The 20,887-nt window shown below is 40.5% G+C and overlaps 1 protein-coding gene across 2 annotated transcripts in view; it reads right to left on the bottom strand.

The window, feature by feature from the left end:
* The window catches only part of snx13 (sorting nexin 13), a 163,300-nt gene that overhangs the window by 26,695 nt on the left and 115,718 nt on the right, over positions 1–20,887 (bottom strand). Inside the window, exons 12-18 of one of the 2 annotated variants that reach the window (XM_068003768.1) lie at positions 19,816–19,915; positions 14,430–14,623; positions 9,336–9,440; positions 7,629–7,761; positions 4,989–5,026; positions 4,049–4,118; positions 1,773–1,948 (exon numbers count right to left, since the gene is read on the bottom strand). In XM_068003768.1, the coding sequence (XP_067859869.1) occupies positions 1,773–1,948; positions 4,049–4,118; positions 4,989–5,026; positions 7,629–7,761; positions 9,336–9,440; positions 14,430–14,623; positions 19,816–19,915 (816 nt within the window). The remainder of the gene's footprint in view (positions 1–1,772; positions 1,949–4,048; positions 4,119–4,988; positions 5,027–7,628; positions 7,762–9,335; positions 9,441–14,429; positions 14,624–19,815; positions 19,916–20,887) is intronic. The other variant, XM_068003774.1, reaches the window with a different exon arrangement.

Genomic DNA, 20,887 nt, shown 5'->3' with positions numbered 1-20,887 from the left:
GGTGAAGCTATTATTTACTCAGAATATACAGAGCCTACAAGGTACAAAACATTCTGCATACTTCGTTTAAGTTTATAAATCAGTTCTACATATATGTGCTGTAATTTTTCTTGATGCTAGTTATAGTCATAAACTTAGAGTAGTAACAAATGTCCTAAGATGTTTTACAGATCGAAGGTCACTCAGCAGGGAAGTGGGAAAGTTGTTACACGAGGTGACCAAAAGCAGTTAAAGATGATTTTGAAAATGAGGAAAGGGGTGGCAAGCTGGAGGGGTTTAAGAGAGAGTTCCACAGTGAAGGGTTATAGTGGCTGAAAGCTTTGGCACAGTTGATGCAGCAGAGTGAAGGGAGGTGGAGGAAGAGAGGGGATACAGAACAGACCAGAGTCAGAAGAGTGGAGGATGCATGCTGGGATGTAGGGCCAGAGGATTTTGCAGAAGTAGGGTGGAGCAAATCCATGGAAGCTGAATGATCATTTTTAAGGTGATGAGCTGAGGAATGGGAACCCAAAGAAGATCAGTGAAGACAGGAGCGTGAGACTCAATATGGGACAGCACGAATGGCAAAGTTCTTCACGAATAAGAGTTTATGGGGAAATCCAGCTTTAGTGATTAAACTGAAGTGGGGAAGCTCAGCTGAAGGTGTTACAGGACACAGAATTTGTACACTAAAATAGTCAGCTGGAGTAAGAAGCTGGGATGGGATAGTGCCAAATAGGATGGCTTGTGTCTTACTGAGTTGGAGCAAGAGCTGGAATGTCCAGGACTTCATATTCAACAGTCAGATAGCATGACAGCATCACAGATTTAAGGATAATTGGTGAAGAGGTAAAGTTGGCCATGGTCAGTATACATATGGAAGCAAATTATGTTACTGAGATAAAATATAGCAAGAGATACTCTAAGTTGCATGGAAGTCAATGCATTTGACTTTGATCATCTGCACTGCAACAAATATCTATGTAAAATCTTCATTGCCAAAAAGGTAGCATCATGAACTTCCAATAATGTAATGTAGTGTACTGACATTTTTGCGCTAATGTATGTCAACATCTAAATTGCAAAGAAATAAAATGTGGAGTCCTGTTTGTAATTCTGTCAACTTGCATCTTATGTGGAAATTCAGTAAGATATTAATTTTAAAGCTTTAACAAAAATAAACATTAAAAACATGAAAGCTGTATTATAATAAAATTTGAGCGGTAGCAGACATAACACCTTCAGGAGGCTGAACTAGCTGCAAGGCCAACATGTTACAGAGAGGTAGTTTGAAGAGGCAGTTCCTGGATCTCTCCAAAACCTCCCAATGCAGTAATAACACCCCTCTGTATGGAACAGGTTTTACATTGTTGAGGCTAGTTATAATTCATTATTCATGCTGTTGAAATGGCTCAGAGCTCTAAATAAATGACACCACATGGGGACTTGCTCTGTAAAAAAGACCAGAATGCAAAGTTTTTTTTTGGGGGGGGGGAAGAATGGCAAAAAAAAAAATCACATGCAATACAAATGAACTGCATGTCGAAAACTGATTAACAATTTTACAAGATTATATTCATCAAAATCCATCAACTACTAATCAAGTTTCAAATAATAATCCAGCACTACTCATCAGAACAAAAAAAACACTAGGCCTTGGTGCCCTCAAACTTCTGCAGTATATAATTGATGTCCTCACTGTAGCAGTGCAGATAGTACGATCCCACAATCCCTTCTGCCCAAAATAAGCTGGCAGGAAACCGCTACAAACAATTTTCAGGCAGGGCTTTTACCTGCTCAGTTATCCGCATGTGAAAGTCATGGAAGTCACTGTAACGACGATAGGTCTTCCACACATCCTCACTGCCATCTGGGTTTCTCCTCTGAACAGTGATTGCATAGAGAGCATACGTCTTGCCATGGTCATTGCATACTCCTGCCACAGGATATGGTTCATAGTCAGCATGGACTAGTCATAAGGAAAAAGAAACAAGGGAGGGAAAAATGGGAAACGCAAACATGGATGAAAATGGGACAGCATAAGGAAAGAGGAAACAAAAAGAGAGACAATAGTATGAAGATAACTATAGCATGACAAATGAATGTGAAAGGAGTAAAGATTTTTCTTATCTCTTTATTCTCTCTCTCCTCTATTTCCCCAACTTAGTTCTCACATTATTTTCCAGAGAAGTCAACAAAAAAACATTTCAATTGGGGGATTGGGCATTGCAGTGCTTCAGCACACTGTCCTTTCATATCTTTGGTTAGAAACCAGTGTACATTATTGGATGAAATTTTCTCTGCTAGCTGGAAAGGCCCCACATGAGATGAGTTTGGCTAGTATTAGTCTAGCTTCTAATAGGTATGAGCCCACAGCAGAAACCTGTCTCTAATTTGATATAAAATTCACAATTCGTCAAAAGTGGCTATAGGATGGCTGGTGTGAGACGTAGCAGAATTCACATGGGGTGAGGAGATTTGGACTAATGATAGGATTGAGTAGAAGTTGCTGTAATATATAGTTCCAAAAAATGTTTGGACACTAAGGGAATCAAGGGATATGGGGATAGAGCAGGAAAGTGGAGTTGAGGTAGAAGATCAGCCACGATCTTATTGAATGACGGAGCAGGCTCAAGGGGCGTATGGCCTACTCCTGCTCCTATTTCTTATGCTCTTATGTTCTTATAGTTGGATGTACTATATTTGACTTGGGCTAGTTTAATACTAAGATCAAATGTATGAAATGAGAAAATGTTCAAACTCCCAAGACATCCTTGCATTAAGAAATACAAAGATCAAATATTAAGTTTCAATTTCATAGTGCATTGATATTGCAACATAATGTGTTTTTTCCCAAAATAGATGTGATGTCATGCAAAACATGTAACAGATTAATTTCCTTAATTTTTTTTTTAAAAAGGTTATATAGTTTTGTTAAAAAGATACTGTGAGCAGTACTTGAATGAATATATCAACACACTGCCTGAAAGGGTGGTAGAGGCAGAAACCCTCAACTCATTTAAAAAGTACTTGGATGTGCACCTGAAGTGCCATGACCTACAAGGCTACGGACCAAGTGCTGGAAAGTGGGATTAGGCTGGGTTGCTCATTTTTGGCCAGCGCGGACATGATGGGCCGAATGGCCTCCCTCTGTGCCATAAATTTTCTATGATTTGTGATCAAGTCTGAGCTGTACAACAAGTGAAAATGAGCCGTAAAATAACTTAAGTGAGTGAGTGCATTTGTACAATGTGCAGATACAAATGGAGACTTTTAAATTTTTCAGCATTTAGCACAATGAAATTGGAAAACTAGACAGCAAACTGAAGACTATAAAAGTAGATTCACTTCACAGAAAAGTTAAACAAGCTAGAAGATAGGCAGGCAGATGTGAAAACAACAGATAATGAAAAATGAACAGAAATGTAAACGTACAAAGGGGGAATGATAATTGGAAACAGAGGGCATTGTCCAATTCAATTACTGCCACATTGAGCTAAACTGATCATTTGGAAGAGCACGTACCAGGTAGACCAATCAAATTCCTGGACAAATCAAGCTTGTTTTTTTAGGCCGTCTATTACCATTCCACGCACATGGCAGGAAAGTTTTTCTATTAAAACTGCACATTTCCTACTGCTAAATAGGGGACCTGGATTTACAAGGAACTAACAAGTGGCATCAGAGGCATTCCACTGACTTGTAGCTACTGTGATATGATTGATTTGTTTCCATAAACAACTGACTCCTAAAATGTATTCCATAAGGAGCAAAATGTACATAGATGCACATTTCTGTTGCTTGGTATTTTTATTATTTTATTTTAAAAACCTTCATGCACACTACTGTTCTGTTTTGGCAGAACAAATGTTGTGGAATTAACATGCACTATTTCAGTTGATGTTGCTGTTCTGTGAGCAAATAAAGCTTCATGTATGTAACTGATGCTTCTGCTGTTATTTGCGATAATTCTGAAAGAACTCAGTAGCTAAGTGGCATGTGTACTGTACAAATCAACTTTGTCCAAAGGTTATGCATCTACTCAAACTGATATTGTAACATCACTTACCAGTATCACTAATAGATACTTGCAGTTGCAATGACTCTTCAGAGCTGGCATTTGAAAGATCATCTAGAGACTGAGGGGGAAAACAGGTGGTGAATAAAAATATTTTACTAATTTTTCATAGCTTTCATAAATTTATGAAGTGAACTGCTTAATAAACACAACTCCATCTCACCATTTTAGTAAGTAGTTACTTTATGTTTTACAAACACATTATTAAATTAAGCTTTCTTGGAGATGCTTTTTGAAAGAAAGATCAAATGGTCAAAGAATTATATTGTACTATATAATTTTTGGAGATTTGTTTAAGTGGCTAGTGCTGACATCTATAGGATATTAGCTACTGAAACTAACTGTGTCAAAGCTCCTCACTCAAAGGTAGCCATTAATCCATGGCTCTGTTAATTTATCTTCCTTACAGTCATAATCAGTAACTATCTAAGTGTTCCTTTACCATGAATTTACTTCTTGAAATTGTTTCATTTTCATTTTATCATTTCCATAATTATACAGCAAATACCAATGACTTATAAAGCACAAGTATTAAAACTTTGGAGGACATCTGCTAAGAAGTAAAGGATACCCAAATGGGTTAAATTACAGAAACTCACTGACATTAGATATAACCTTTTGACTATTCATAGCTTGAGCTGTTTTATGTCACATAATGACACAAGGGAACTGTATTATTTACACTGACATTGGAAAACCAGACATGGAACTGAGCCAGAACAAACTAATCCATAGATATTAAAACACCTGCACAAGCACTGTAAATCCAGGCAGCCAGTAAGCTTTGCATAGAAGCATAGAAGAGTAAAAAGCAGGGGCTTAGCTTTGGGGTTGACTGATGGAAATTAGTTTATTTTGCTCTGTAAACAATCACATTTTTGTGTGATTATCAGTAAATGACCTAGGTTACATAACAGTCTATAACACTTACCGAATTTAAACTACCAGTTGGGGAGCCATTGAAAGACTCTGGAGAGGGAAAAGAAATTCAGCTCAGAATGTAAAAAATGCTTTGTAAAGTAATACTGAAGTACAGTAAAAGGTCATGTACTTAAAATAAAAATCACATCAAAGTACGACTAAACATTAACAAAGAAAAATGACCAATTCATGGCAAATTCCCAACATCCAACGCTACAATACCCAAAGGATTCCTAGTAAAACAAACGTATGCACCTGCAGGCAGCCAAGAACAGGATAGTTGTGCACCAGAGACTAGTTGATTTGTGATTTTAGGCTCATAATTTCAAATTATACTGTCTACTTTAACACTGGTATTTAAAATATGATGCAAGACAGTGCTCTGAAAGCAATTTCCTTTCTTATTATTTTCCTTTTTATCTGAATACATGGGTGTAGGACTGGTTCTGTCAAGAAATTGTGTTCCACAATTAACTTTCTTTTATTTATATTTCTGAAGCAATGAGCATGTTGGTTTTGGCAAATGATTGAACTTTATGTTGGATTTCAAAATCAACACAGAGGTAGTCCTTTTTGTACGAGTACGTTGAGCATAAACTGGATAAACTAGTAAAAAAATATTATTCTTCAGGGGCAACAAGAACAGTTTATAAATCAAATCAGTTTCCAACATGGGTAACAATACATGTCCAGTAACACAACAAACTCATGTATTCAATTTAGAACTTAAAATGGCATAAAAATGCACAGAGATAATCAATGAAATGGTGTTAACCAGGGGTGCAGAACTGAAGATAGCTGTCTAGACATGCTGTTATAAGATGCAGGAAGGGGAAGGTCATGTGATTCTGCTGGAAGAGACCAGAAGCTCTGCAAATTTTCCCAGTTTGATTGGCAACCTACCCATGGCTATGGCAAATGAAGCAGTAGTTTAGTTTTCAGCATTTTGGCATGGTTATTTTCAACATTAAATAAAAAAGCTAAGTAATGGTATCTTTACAAGGCCAAATGTTCTTCCTTGAATCACCCAAGTCAACATGTTTATTCCAGACTAAAATGTACAAAGTAATTTTACTTTAATTCAGGAAAAAAAACTAAATGAGTACAGAAAACCAATATTATCCAGAAATGTAGCAGCAAAAATTGTTGCACTAAAAAAAAGTTGTGACATGCCATGACAAGATGTGCCAACTTTGTTCACATGAAAATGGTGAAAACTAAAAAAAACTCAGAAAACACGAAACAATGGGAAATTCTCTGCAGTACTGCTTTTTTGCCACTAGATGTAGGTAGAAAGCTTTGGAAAGTACACATCATGGCAAGAACTTAAAAACAAAAATGTTGGCAACAACTCAAATTTGACAGACACCTGAAATTTCCTTCGGTTCTGTTTAAAATTTCTCAGATCTCAAGTCTAGAATCTGTTGAACTCAAAGTTAAGCTGAATGCTATAGCCATTGCAAGCCCTGGACATTGTAGGTTATCTAAATGAAGAAATATAGAAAAAAAAATCTTTCAAGAGACCAGAGGTTAATAGTAACTTAGATAATCTATGGCACATCAACTTCTAGATTTAAAATCCTGTATATGGCATAAGTAGCAACATGCAGGTCTTATTCCTAACAATATGTCCGTGCGATGGAAAGGCAGACACCGTTTTAGTTCATTTTATCTTCCATCCCTTTCCCCACATTTGTGTCTTAGAAGGCCTCTTCAAAAACAGGGTGGGGGACTTTTGGCTATGAATGTTTCCACCAGTGTTACTCTAAGAAAACTTCAAAGTGTACTTGTATCCCTGAGATACAACACCTCGGAGCTCAAATCTGTATTAGTAAAGTTTACACTTTTGTCATGATTCAAGCTAGGCTGCTCTGTACATACGATTATTTGGTATGGAACTGCACAAACACTAGGTACTCCAGTTATTTAAATTAATATGCAAGAACATCTTTTAACAGTAACCACGGTAAATAATCTATGGACTTGTTAGGAACTGCAAGCTGACTTTTACCAGAACTGAATATTGACTGAGTATTAACATCTTTTGAGTGCAGATTAAATTATTCTTACATTGAATATGTAAAAGAAATGTCAAAATTGTGGCACCGTCAGTAACTGTAACATCTGCATAGATATTATATATAAATGTTATATTCACAGATCTGCTAAATTTGAATGGGCTCCATCTCATCAACCTCTTAACATATTATTGAAAGTGTCGTAGCTAAGAACATAGGAATAAAGACACATAATTGCAGTCACAAATGATGCGATTTGTGACTTCGGTCAGGGTCGCTTTGGTATGTGGCAGGGATGGAAACCTGATTGGAGAGATTCAAACTTCTGAGTTATGCCAAGGAAAACATTTACAGAAAAGCAGAATTCTTTAAGCCTTATGCTCTTAATTACTACCAGGGTGAAGTTTTTGAGGCATATATCCGTTAGCTGCCTCTGCTTGCACCTTGCTCCAAGTTAGGGTGGTCTAGTTACTTGGAACCTGGAGTTTCCATTTAGATTTACATATTCAGAATCTGAAGTACACCATATATTACTTTAAAAGGTGTACTTGGCACCAAGGTAATGTACTATAGAATAAACAGTTGCTATAGAATAAATCTTAATCATGTGTACGAATACATTATTCACATACCCAAATCGCCATCATCTGACCCTCTGATACTTGGATCTTTCAACATGTCTAATTCAGCCAACATCCGCACGTAAAGTGGGTTTTGCCTGAAAGAGGGGTAGAATTGCTCATCCTTCAGCATCATGTCATAGACCTTAATAAAAATGTAAACAAATACATTAGTTTTCGAAGACATAACACTTCCAACATTTGTACAAAAACTTCAATATTTGGATTGTCACAAGATGGCACTGTAGTACAGTAAACAATCATTTTGTACCCACGATCCCTCACTATGCCAAGTTCCAAACTCAACCATTTCACTGCCAGAAACCATTGATGGGGAAACAGCCAACACCCTGAAGGAACCGGAAATGCATCGTTCTCAGCAGTTGGCTCAGAGCAACACTGGCAGAGATTTGGTTGCAGATCACATGCCTATCTACTGAACTGCAGTTGGTGGGTGTGAAGAATGAATATATATGTATTTGAATTACAGGAACTACATTTTGTATTTCTCGTCAAACTTTATTGGCTTCTCCCGAGAACTATTTGGTAAGCTTACCCAGATCATCTGGGGGAGGAGACAAAGATGACTCAGTTGAACAGGTGCATACATATACATCAAAACAGAACATATGGAGTCGATTATAACTCAGAGTGGGATCTAAAGCTGGCAATGGACACAAACGCCATCATCGGTGTGAAGCCCAGACAATTTTAACAGCCGGGCCTCATTTGCAAGTAGCTGGTTGGTCACCTGGCCAAACCCACGTCCTGGCCAGTGGCAGAATCGGGATCGCGAGTGGCAGGAAGCCACTGGAGATCCACAGGAACGATCCTCAGTACTAAGGTAGGTTGATTGGGAGGGTTGGCTCGTGATTGTAGGGAAGGGTGAGTGAACCAAGGGCAGGGGAGACCCATGGTTTCCTTGTGGGTCCCGGAGGAGCACAGTTTCCCTGTGGGGCCTAGAGGAGCAGGCCTGCTCCTCCTGGACTACAGGGGAACCTAAACACCTTCTGGCCCCCGATGCAGCTAAAACTGCAGTCATTATTGAGACCCAATCTGCATATTTAAAGCAGGACTCCACTGCCTTCCGGTGGGTGTCCAATGCGCCTGCTCAAAACAGCAGGTTAAAATCCAATCCCACGGGAAGGCAACAGGATCCTGGGAAGGGGGAGGGGGTAAGTCGCTGCTCTTATTTTAACTGCCACCCCCCCCCTCACCTGGTTTCTGATAGGCAGGGCGGAGGGCCAGGTGGGGGAGTATTAAAATTCTCCCTATTTTTCCGTAATGTGTTTAAGATTCTAATTCCGGATTAGCTGCAGTACCAAGATTGCCTAAGTCCGGATTTAAAAAATAATGATATCTAACTATTGCTGTTACGATTTATGACAAAACTAAATCTATTTAATAAATTTAACTTTGAAGTGATCAAAATGTCTGGCAACAGAATGTTCAATTCTCAGAGGAACTGCAGTTTGAATCAAAGTTTCATCTAACATTCAGATTTGTCCACTCTTATGGACTACCTTAAGCCAGCTAGTTTGATGGAGCAATTTATAAAAATGGAAAACTGCCAGCACCTGCTATTCTGTTAATATACTCTTCGCACTCAATTATGGAGAAGCACTGAAGATGGAAAAATATACTTCCAGCATAAGTACACAGAGACCTAAGAAAGAGGGAGGGCAGCTAACAAAGTATAAGTTTTTTTTTCAAACTTACTTTTCTTTGAATGTTATCAAATATTTCTGGTGTGGGATCCTCCGAATTTAACTTTTCTGCCAACTTAACAACCAAATTATCATCCACGTGGACTCTTGGAGATGCCTGGTAAAGGAGAGAAAAAAAATCTTAGTGGAAGATTTCTTGAATTACCAACAAGTGTGTATTAATCAGTGCTTAGTTTGTTTCTGCCATTGGCATTAGTGACATTTAAAGTTTTCAAGCGTGTGATTGAAGCAACCGTACATTTTGCCAGTTACTCACTTTTTTGATCAAGGGACTCCTCCAAACATATTTACCCCTCTCCCTGGCAAATCCCACCCAGTGGAGGAAGCCAAATAGCACCTTTCAATTTAGCACCTACTAAATAACAGGTAGAAGAATTTATAACCTGTTACTTCTCTGATGCAGAAACTACAGTCCTGGCATCCCAAAAGCAAAAATCTAGGATACTGTTAAAAATTAATGTTCCAATATATCAACTATTGTGATGAAACTACAAGATGCACGATGTTAAGAGATTAACTGAATTACAGTGCAATAAATAATATGACTATGAGTAACCAACAAATATTTGCAAAAGCAGAATGTCTTAACCAGTTAGTGATCTTGGCCAAGAACCAAGCCTTCTTCAGGCACCAGCTCAAGATTACATATAAAGTTGCAACTCCATTTACTGCATATAATGTAGAAGGTAAATTTGGCCAATCGGTCACTCTTCAAATATATTGTACAATGCACATACCATGGGTTGGGCCAGGTACAAGTAGGAGAATCAGGAAGGATGTCTGCCCTCAAAGATTTTTCAGCTCAAATTAGTATTTTCATACATACTTCAGTTCTTTGAGAAAGGAGGCATCTTAGGGCAGTTTTCAGTAACAAGACCATCTAGTACCACTTAACATCTGAGGAAACACACAAACAAGGATCCTACACAGTACACACAGGAAAGGAAGGTGAACTTTATAGTTTGCAGAGCATGACCTTGATTCAAGGAATGATCACAAATAGAAACAAAGGAACAGAGTTGGCCATTCAGTCCCTCAAGCCTGTTCCACCATTTTCAGGTTTCTACTACTCTTTGTATAAAAGTGCTTCCTGATTTCATTCCTAAATGACCTAGCTCTAATTCTAAGATTATGACCCCTTTGTTCTGGATTCCCCCACCAGAGGAAATAGTTTCTCTGTATCTATTCTATCGAATGCCTTAATCATTTTAAATACCTTGATTAAATTACCCCTCAACTGTCTAAACTCAAGGGAATGCAAGCCAAGTTAATACAATCTGCCCTCATAATTTAATCATTTAAGCCCTGGTATGATTCTGGTGAATCTGCACTATACTCCCTCCAAGGCCAATATATCTTTCCTGAGTTCAGTGTCCAAAACCAAACGCAGTACTCCAGATGGGGTCTGACCAAGGCTCTGTACAACTGAAGCATCATTTCCTCACTTTTGTATTCCAATCGCCTAGAGATGACACCCCACTAGCTGCCTTAATTACTTTTTGTACCTGTGCACTAGCTTTTAGTGATGTGCTCCATTTGCTCCTCCACAGCTCCTAGTCTCTCACCATTAAGAAAATATTCCCATTTGTTTTTCTCAGATCCAAAGTGGATCACACTTCCCCATATTGAATTCAATCTGCTATTGTTTTGCCCACTTAGTCTGTCTTTATCGCTTTGTAACTCCGTCCTCCCACCCAAATAATTTACCGTGCCTCCTAACTTAATATAATCTGCAAACTTGGATGAATAACTTTCTATTTCTTCATCCAAAGACACTAATATATCTGGTGTAATACAACTATTTCAACAAATTGCATCCAAATAACACCTTTAATGTAGAAAAAACTTCCTAAGGGGCTTCACGGAGGCCAAAGGAACAAATGGATCCTGAGCCAAAGGAGATATTCGGTGGGGTCGCCAAAGTTTGGTCGAAGTGGTGGATTTTAAGGGGGGTCTTAAAGAAAGAAAGGGAGGTGGCGAGGCAAAAACTTTAGGGTGGGGGGGGGGGTATTCTAGAGCGTAGGACTTATGCAACTTAACATATGACTCAGAGGAGCGGAGAGCTTGAGGGAGAATGTAGGGAGGGAGGAGGTTACAGAGATAGTATGGGGTGAGGTCATGAAGGGGTTTAAGTACAAGATTATAAATTTTAAATTTGAGGCACTGGGGAACTGGGAGCTAATGCTCGTTGCAAGGACATGGGTGATGAGTGAGCAGGAATTGGTGCAGGATAGGATATGGGTAGCAGAGTTTTGGGTGAGCTACAGTTTACAGAGGTTTTTGGATGAGAAGCTGCCCAAGAGAGAATTTGTAATAGTTGAGGCTGGTGGTGACAAAGGCATGGATGAGGGTTTCAGCAGCAAATGGGCTAAGGCAGGAAGTAGGCATTCTTGCGATGGAGAGGATATCGTGTAGGAAGCGCAGTTCAAGGTCAAACAGGACGCTGAGGTTGCGAACAATCTGGTTTAGCTTGAAACAGTGGACAGGGAAGGAGATGGAATCGGTGGCAAGAGCACGGAACTTGTGATGGGGGCTGGTGATGGTGATGTAGTAGATTAGACCACTTATACGTGGGAGTTAGTGACCCATAAAGGCCTAATGAACTGTACGTCAATGGGTTAGTTTCATTGGCTGGTTGACTGTCAAGAATGAGAGATTTTTGATCTGACTACTACCACTTGGAAAGAGTGAAATTTCTGACAAGGCTGGAAAAAACAAACTCAAGGGTATGGTAGCATAGTGGTTATGTTACTGGACTAGTAATCTAGAGGCCTGGACTAAAATCCAGAGTTATGAGTTCAAATCCCGCCACGGCAGCTGGTGAATTTAAATTCAATTAATTAAATAAAAAAATCTGGAATTAAAATACTAGTATCAGTAATGGTGGCTATGAAACTACTGGATTGTTGTAAAAACCCATCTGGTTCACTAATGCCCTTTAGGGAAGGAAACCTGCTGTCTTTACCCGGTCTGGCCTACATGTGACTCCAGACCCACAGCAATGTGGTTGATTCTTAATGGCCCAGCAAGCCACTCAGTTCAAGAAGGTGGCTCACCACCACCTTCTCAAGGGCAATTAGGGATGGGCAATAAATGCTGGCCTCGCCAGCGACGCCCACATCCCATGAACAAATTTTAAAAATTCATTATTATTTTTGTATGGTTGAGATCAATTAGGTTATTTTATTTGAAAGTTAATAAGTGTCCAGTCAGATGAAAGTTAGTTCTGAATCTTCATAACTGTAGAATGTATTTTTTTCAGCTTTGGTTTGAAGCATTGTCCATTATGAGAGCAATCACGGCATTATCCTGGGCATCATATAGAACAGCTATAGTGAAGAGCAACATTTCAGATCAATAGATATTGCTAAAACAAGTAATTGACGTGAAAGGATTCCAGATTTTCATCTACCAAATAGTACCAACCTTGCTGTGAATTCAAAACAGGAGTCAGCATCCATACCTTTATATCCTGTGCGCTTGGATAAGCTCAGCAAGCAGCAATGCAAATCTGAAGAGTAACTTAGGATGTACAGGTTTTTTTCTTCATTTATCTATTATTCAAAACTATTTTTTGGTTTCAGCCAATTTCCTTGCAGAGGTCGATTTTGTTTCAAGTTTATTGAAAAGCCTGTTGAACTTCCTTTATTAACCTCATCAATAGACTGCCCTGTAGTGATCTGTTGCCTACCACATGGTCCAAGGGTGCAATATATCTTTGAACCAAGTACTGTATTTAGGTTGTAGCAGAAATGCCTATTACACTGGAAAGCAAGGACAGTTGCCAAAAAAGCTGTTCTTGAGGTTCATCTGTCACTCAGATCTGGGGGGAGTGGGAAGTGTGTGACAAAATAAAATGAAGCAGTGCAGCCTTTTCGCTTCACTATCAAAAGTCCAACTCATGAGACTCTACCTGAAGGCATCGTATCGTTGAACATTATGGGTGATGCAGTTGTGCTTACATGCCCATGGTAAATGCACTCATTCCGATGGAACTGCTGAGTACATGCTGTGGTAGCTTGGTTAACAAAATCGCTAGATGACTAAATTATGGTGGCTCCTTGGAAGATGACAATGACCTAATCTTCTGGGCTGTTAGAGTTAACGTGCCAATCCCAAATTGCAAGTCTACCACTGAAGTTAAGAGATAGTTCAGTTACGGTTAACACTGGTCAGATTCAATCAACCTGGAAAGAACACTGACACACCCTGCAAAAGGGAAGGTGAGGGTAGCATTTAATACACAAGTTAATGTTTTGACCTTATATTTCAGTAACCATGTCCTATAATCCCTCCAGTATTTAGAGAGTTGAACTACATAAATTAAAATTATTTAATGTATGTATGCTGCCTATAATCAGAGAATTTTACAGCACAAAAGGAAGCCATTCAGCCCACCACTCCTGTGCTAGCACTGAAAGAGCTACTACTTAGTCTCAATCATCTGTCCTTTCCATACCAAAATTTTCTTTTTCAAATATTTATTCACTTTTCTTTCAAAAGCTATTATGCATTCTGCTTCCACCACCATTTCTGGTAGAGCAGTCCATATCCTAACAACCCCCCACATAAAGAAAATTCTCCTAACCTTTTCATAAATAAGAGCTTCAAGAAAGAAAGAACTAACAATTTTATTGTGCCTTTCAGGCCATCCCAACTTCACAGCCAATGAAGTACCTTTGAAATGTTGTCACTGTTGTAATTTATACAAATGTTTCAGCTAATTTGAGGAAAGCAAGGGCTCACAAACAGCAATGAAATAAATGACCAGATAATCTGTGTTTTTCTCCCCCCAGTGGTGTTAGTTGAATAATAAATGTTGGCCAGAACTTCAGGAGAACTTCTTCAAATAGTGCCATGGGATCTTTTAAGTATGGCTAAGCAAGTTGACAGGACTTCAATTTAACATCTTATCCAAAAGTACTGCACTGAAGTATCAGTATAGATTATGTGCTTAAGTTTCTGGAGTAGGGCTTGAACCCACAACCGTCTGACTCAAAAGGCAAGAGCTACCAGTAAGCCCACTTTGACACATGAACTATATTAAGCACTCTATTTCATGCCAACAAGAATGCTACATGCTTACCTTTTCTGACAAATACTGATCATAAACACCAAGAGCTGCAGCACGCAGCAATCCTTTGGTATGATTGCTCTGTCTTTTTCCATCCCTTTGCACATTTTGTAAAACGTCCAGCTGCTGCTGTGCTGTGACTCTGTATCCTTCCACAGTTAACCAGAAGAAGAGATGCGCCTGTCCCCCAGTCTGCTGCATGTAATCTGCCACCAGGAAGATATTCACCTTTTAATGGTCTGTAGCAGCTTAATTAGTTTCATTTCATAATTTGCCAGCATTAAACTATCTCACAAATGTTTCATTAGGGTTACATCTTGTAGTATCAACTCCATTAGTCAGACAAAAACAAAAATGAACGATTACCAGATCTTAAAACTTAATACATTGAGTAAAATAGAATCTTCTTGATATCAGCCCAGTCTGGCAATTCTAAGCATACTAATACAATGGCTCAATTTGGTAAAGGACTTGATATTAATTCAGAATCCTGAAAATAATCAATTCTTTGTAATACATACCATTTTAAAGAATGAACTTGCATTAATATGGAGCTTTTCATGGCCTCAGGAAGTCCCAAAGCACTTCGCAGGCAAATTAATTACATCTGAAATGTACTGACTATTTTCTAGGCAAATATGGCAGCTAATTTGCATACAAGGTCCCAGAAACAGCAATGAGATGAAATACCATGATCTGTTTTTAGTGGTGCTGGTTGAACATAGAAATATGCGATTCAGTCTCTCGAACCTGTTCCACCATTCTTTTAGATTATGGTTGATCTGTACTTCTACTCCATTTACCCACCTTTGTTCCATATCTCCTGATACCCCTACCTAATAAAAATCTATTGATCTCAGTCTCAAAGATTTCAGTTGACCCAGCTCCTTCCATGTCCTCTGCAGGAATGGTAAAGGTTATTTTTCCTCTTCATATCAGTTTTAATTTGTTTGAGATGAATTACACAACCAGACATATAGGGGAGAGAGTTACAGATTTGCACGACCCTTTGTGTGAAAGTGTTTCCTGATTTCACTCCGAAATGACATACCTCTAATTCTAAGATTATGGCCCCTTTGTTCTGGATTCCCCCACCAGAGGAAATAGTTTCTATGAATCTACCCTATCAAATCCCTTAATCATTTTAAATACCTCAATTAGATCAACCCTCAATCACCAAACTCAAAGGAATACAAACCAAATTTATGCAATCTGTCCTCAAAATTTAACCTTTTACGACCTGGTATCATTCAGAACACGTTGTCTGAATGAAGTACACTAATAGCATGGGTTTGTAGCTATGATTCATTAAGTGATGAGCTCCCAATCCCAATAATTCCATAATGGAATACTGGCAGAGATTCAGCCCCAGGCAACTGTCATACACCTCCCATCAACTAATATGAGCAAGACTGGTGGAGAGAAAACAACAAGTTATATGGGTATGGTAGCATAGTGGTTACGTTACTGGACTAGTAATCCAGTAGGCCTGGACTAGTAATCCGGAGTCATGAGTTCAAATCCTGCCATTGCAGCTGGGGAATTAAAATTCAATTAATTAAATAAAATCTGGAATTAAAATACTAGTAACAGTAGTGGCCATGAAACTACTGGATTGTCGTAAAAACCCATCTGGTTCACTAATGCCCTTTAGGGAAGGAAACCTGCGTCCCTACCCGGTCTGGCCGATATGTGACTCCAGACCCACAGCAATGTGGTTGATTCTTAATTGCCCTCTGAAATGGCCCAGCAAGCCACTCAGTTGTAAAATCTTGCTAAAAAAAGTCTTAAGAATAAAACTGGATGGACCACCCGGCATCAGACGACTAGGCATCGGACACGACAAAGGCAAACCAAGCCCAGTCGACCCTGCAAAGTCCTCCTCACTAACATCTGGGGACTTGTGCCAAAATTGGGAGAGCTGTCCCACAGACGAGTCAAGCAACAGCCTGACATAGCCATACTCACAGAATCATACCTTTCAGCCAACGTCCCAGACTCTTCCATCACCATCCCTGGGTATGTCCTGTCCCACCGGAAGGACAGACCGAACCAGAGGTGGCGGTACAGTGATATACAGTCAGGAGTGAGTGGCGCTGGGAGTCCTCAACAATGACTCTGGACCCCATGAAATCTCAAATGGGGGCAAGGAAACCTCCTGCTGATTACCACCTATCGCCCTCCATGTTGCTGATGAATCAGTCCTCCTCAATGTTGAACACCACTTGGAGGAAGCACTGAGGGTAGCAAGGGCACAGAATGTACTCTGGGTGGGGGACTTCAATGTCCATCACCAAGAGTGGCTCGGTAGCACCACTACTGACCGAGTCCTGAAGGACATAGCTGCCAGACTAGGCCTGCGGCAGGTGGTGAGCGAACCAACTCGAGGGAAAAACCTACTTGACCTCGTCCTCACCAATCTACATGTCGCAAATGCATCTGTCCATGACAGTGTTGGTAGGAGGGACCACTGCACAGTCCTCATGGAGACGAAGTCCTGTCCAACGTGTTGTGTGGCACTACCACCGTACTAAATGGGATAGATCTAGCAGCTCAAAATTGGGCATCCATGGGCCATCTGCAGCAGCAGATTTGCATTCCAGCACAATCTGTAAACTCATGGCCCAGCATATTCCTCACTCTACCATTACCACCAAGGCAGGGGATCAACCCTGGTTCAATGAGGAGTGTAGAAGAGCATGCCAGGAACAGCACCAGGCATACCTAAAAATGAGGTGCCAACCTGGTGAAGCTACAACTCAGGACTACATGCATGCTAAACAGCAGAAGCAACATGCTATAGACAGAGCTAAGCGATTCCACAACGGATCAGATCAAAGCTCTGCAGTCCTGCCACACCCAGTCGTGAATGGCGGTGGACAATTAAACAACTAATGGGAGGAAGAGGCTCTGTAAGCATCCCCAACCTCAATGATGGATGAGTCCAGCACGTGAGTGCAAAAGACAAGGGTGAAGCGTTTGCAACCATCTTCAGCCAGAAGTGCCGAGTGGATGATACATCTCGGCCTCTTCCCGATATCCCCACCATCACAGAAGCCTGTCTTCAGCCAATTCGATTCACTCCACATGAGATCAAGAAATGGCTGAGTGCACTGGATACAGCAAAGGCTATTGGCCTCGACAACATCCCAGCTGTAGTGCTGAAGACTTGTGCTCCAGAACCAACTGCCCCTCTAGCCAAGTTGTTCCAGTAAAGCTTCAACAGTGGCATCTACCCGACAATGTGGAAAATTGCCCAGGTATGTCCTGTCCACAAAAAGCAGGACAAATCCAATCCGGCCAATTACCGCCCCATCAGCCTACTGTCAATCATCAGCAAAGTGATGGAAGGTATCGTCAACAGTGCTATCAAGCGGCACTTGCTCACCGATGCTCAGTTTGGGTTCCGCCAGGACCACTCGGCTCCAGGCCTCGCTACAGCCTTGGTCCAAACATGGACAAAAGAGCTGAATTCCAGAGATGAGGTGAGAGTGACTGCTCTTAACATCAAGGCAGCATTTGATCGAGTGTGGCACCCAGGAGCCCTAGTAAAATTGGAGTCAATGGGAATCAGAGAAAAACTTTCCAGTGGCTGGAGTCATACCGAACACAAAGGAAGATGGTAATGGTTGTTGGAGGCCAATCATCTCAGCCCCAGGACATTGCTGTAAGGGTTCGTCAGGGCAGTGTCCTAGGCCCAGCCATCTTCAACTGCTTCATCAGTACCTTCCCTCCATCATAAGGTCAGAAATGGGGATGCTCGCTGATGATTGCAGTGTTCAGTTCCATTCGCAACCCCTCAAACAATGAAGCAGTCCGAGCCCACATGCAGCAAGACCTGGACAACATCCAGGCTTAGGCTGATAAGTGGCAAGTAACATTCGCACCAGACAAATGCCAGACAATGACCATCTCCAACAAGAGGGAGTCTAGCCACCTCCCCTTGACATTCAACGGCATTACCATCACCGAATCCCCCACCATCAACATCCTGGGGGTCACCATTGACCAGAAACTTAACTGGACCAGCCACATAAATACTGTAGCTACAAGAGCAGGTCAGAGGTTGGTTATTCTGTGGCGAGTGACTCACCTCCTGACTCCCCAAAGCCTTTCCACCATCTACAAGGCACAAGTCAGGAGTGTGATGGAATAATCTCCACTTGCCTGGATGAGTGCAGCTCCAACAACACTCAAGAAGCTCCACACCATCCAGGACAAAGCAGCTCGTTTTATTGGCACCCCATTCACCATCCTAAACATTCACTCCCTTCACCACCGGCGCACAGTGGCTGCAGTGTGTACCATCCACAGGATGCACTGCAGCAACTCGCCAAGGCTTCTTCGACAGCACCTCCCAAACCCGCGACCTCTACAACCTAGAAGGAAAAGAGCAGCAGGCACATGGGAACACCACCACCTGCACGTTCCCCTCCAAGTCTCACACCATCCTGACTTGGAAATACATCACCGTTCCTTCATCGTCGCTGGGTCAAAATCCTGGAACTCCCTTCCTAACAGCACTGTGGGAGAACGTTCACCACACGGACTGCAGCGGTTCAAGGTGGCGGCTCACCACCACCTTCTCAAAGGCAATTAGGGATGGGCAATAAATATTGGCCTTGCCAGCAACGCCCACATCCCATGAACGAATTTTAAAAAGTTGCTAATCAACTCTCACGCTGGTTTTGGTGCTTGGAGACTGTGTTGGCAAGAAGGGAGAAAAATTACATAAGTTTCTTGATTATCTTTGATATTTGTGACTGAAAATATCAGTGATAACACTGTGAAATAATAGCTTTACCAATACGAACTTTTCCCAATAGTTACCAGCATTAGTAAACTAATACTATTGATCTGTCTTAACACTGTTCTCCAATTGGAAGTTGTGCTGATTATGGTCTCAACCGAAAATAATTACACAACCAGTTAGCATTAAGGAAGCATATCCAGTATAATTAAGTATACATCACGAAAAGACATAATTCTGGCACAATAAACTAGAAACTTGCTTTTCTAACATGCTGCAACTACACACATGCAAACCCTTGACTGACTCCTTGGACACCAGTTTCCACAGAACTGGTCTAACTTTATTAAACACTATTATGGTTAAAGTATAGCGTGTCTTAAGGTGAAAGTTCACTCATACTGGAATATAGGTTGTGCACGTAGATTATTTTCTATAATTAGAATTATGGTGCAATTTATGCACCAGATTTCTTACTGAAATGGAAAAAGATTAAATAACTTGTAAATGTTTAAAATAAAAACTCACTATTTCCATTGTAGAAATATATCAAAATCAATATCCAATTTAACCAAGATTTTGCACAGAATAAAATCTTTCATGTTTATATCCCTAATTTTGCTGAATGCAGGAGTTTAAAAAACTTACCCATGAAAAACTGTAATGCAACATTGTTCATAAGAATACTGTCTAGGGGGATTGTGCAAAGTTTTCCAAAGTTTGCAGCAAGCTTGAGCGTATCTACTTCCTGCAAATTAAAAAAAAGTGTAATCAACAGCTGAAAACCTGCCACACAACAGTGAAGTTTGAGAAATGCTGACTCAACCAGACTCATTAAATCTTGCAACAGTTGCAGAAAGTAGGTATGAAGAACAGTAAACTCAAAGTATCACATCCCACAGTACACTACATACATTCTTAATAGGCCACCTTACAATGCTGGGAACGGGAAGAAAACACAGGAGGGAGGGGAAAAACAGAAAAAAAACTTGAATTTTTAATAGTACCTTTCACGTCCTCAGGATGTTCCAGAGTGCTACAAAACCAATGAATTTATTTTTGAAGTATAACCATTATTCTTATGCAGTGCTTAAAAGATCAAGGAATTACACGAAATATAAAATCCTTAAAATTCCTATCTCGTTTTAGCTAACATTTCCAATCTGGGCAGGGTGGGGGTTGTACCTGGTTCCTGCCTCATCCTGGTCCTGTTACAGAATATCCAACAAGGGGTGGGGGGGCTGCACTTTTTTTCACCCGTAGCACCCCCTCTCTCCCTTTGGTATGCCACCATTGTAAATGGCAGGATGCTGCTCTTGACCAGAAATGCCGGCAGTTCTTCCTAACAAACACCAAATCTACATTATGCCAATTCAGGCATATTTGCCGTGCAACAGGCATAAGTGAGGCTATTAAGAAAGTGGCAACTGAACCAATGATCACTTATTTTATTCATTCTAGGAATATGGTTATCATTAGCTAGGCCAACATTTATTGCCCATCGCTAGTTGCCCTCGAAAAGGTGGTGGTGAGCCTTCTACTTGAACAGCTGCAGTCCATATGATAAAGGGACTTCGAAAGTGCTGTTAGGTCGGAAGTTCCAGGACTTTGACCCAGCGACAATGAAGGAACAGCGATATATGCCCAAGTCAGGATGGTGTGCAACTTGGAGGGGTACTTGTAGGTGATGGTGTTCCAGTGAACCTTCTACCCTCATCAT

This window comes from Heptranchias perlo, chromosome 2 (genome assembly GCF_035084215.1).
Source record: "Heptranchias perlo isolate sHepPer1 chromosome 2, sHepPer1.hap1, whole genome shotgun sequence".
Taxonomy (NCBI): domain Eukaryota; kingdom Metazoa; phylum Chordata; class Chondrichthyes; order Hexanchiformes; family Hexanchidae; genus Heptranchias; species Heptranchias perlo.
This window is presented reverse-complemented; position numbering and strand designations above follow the sequence as displayed.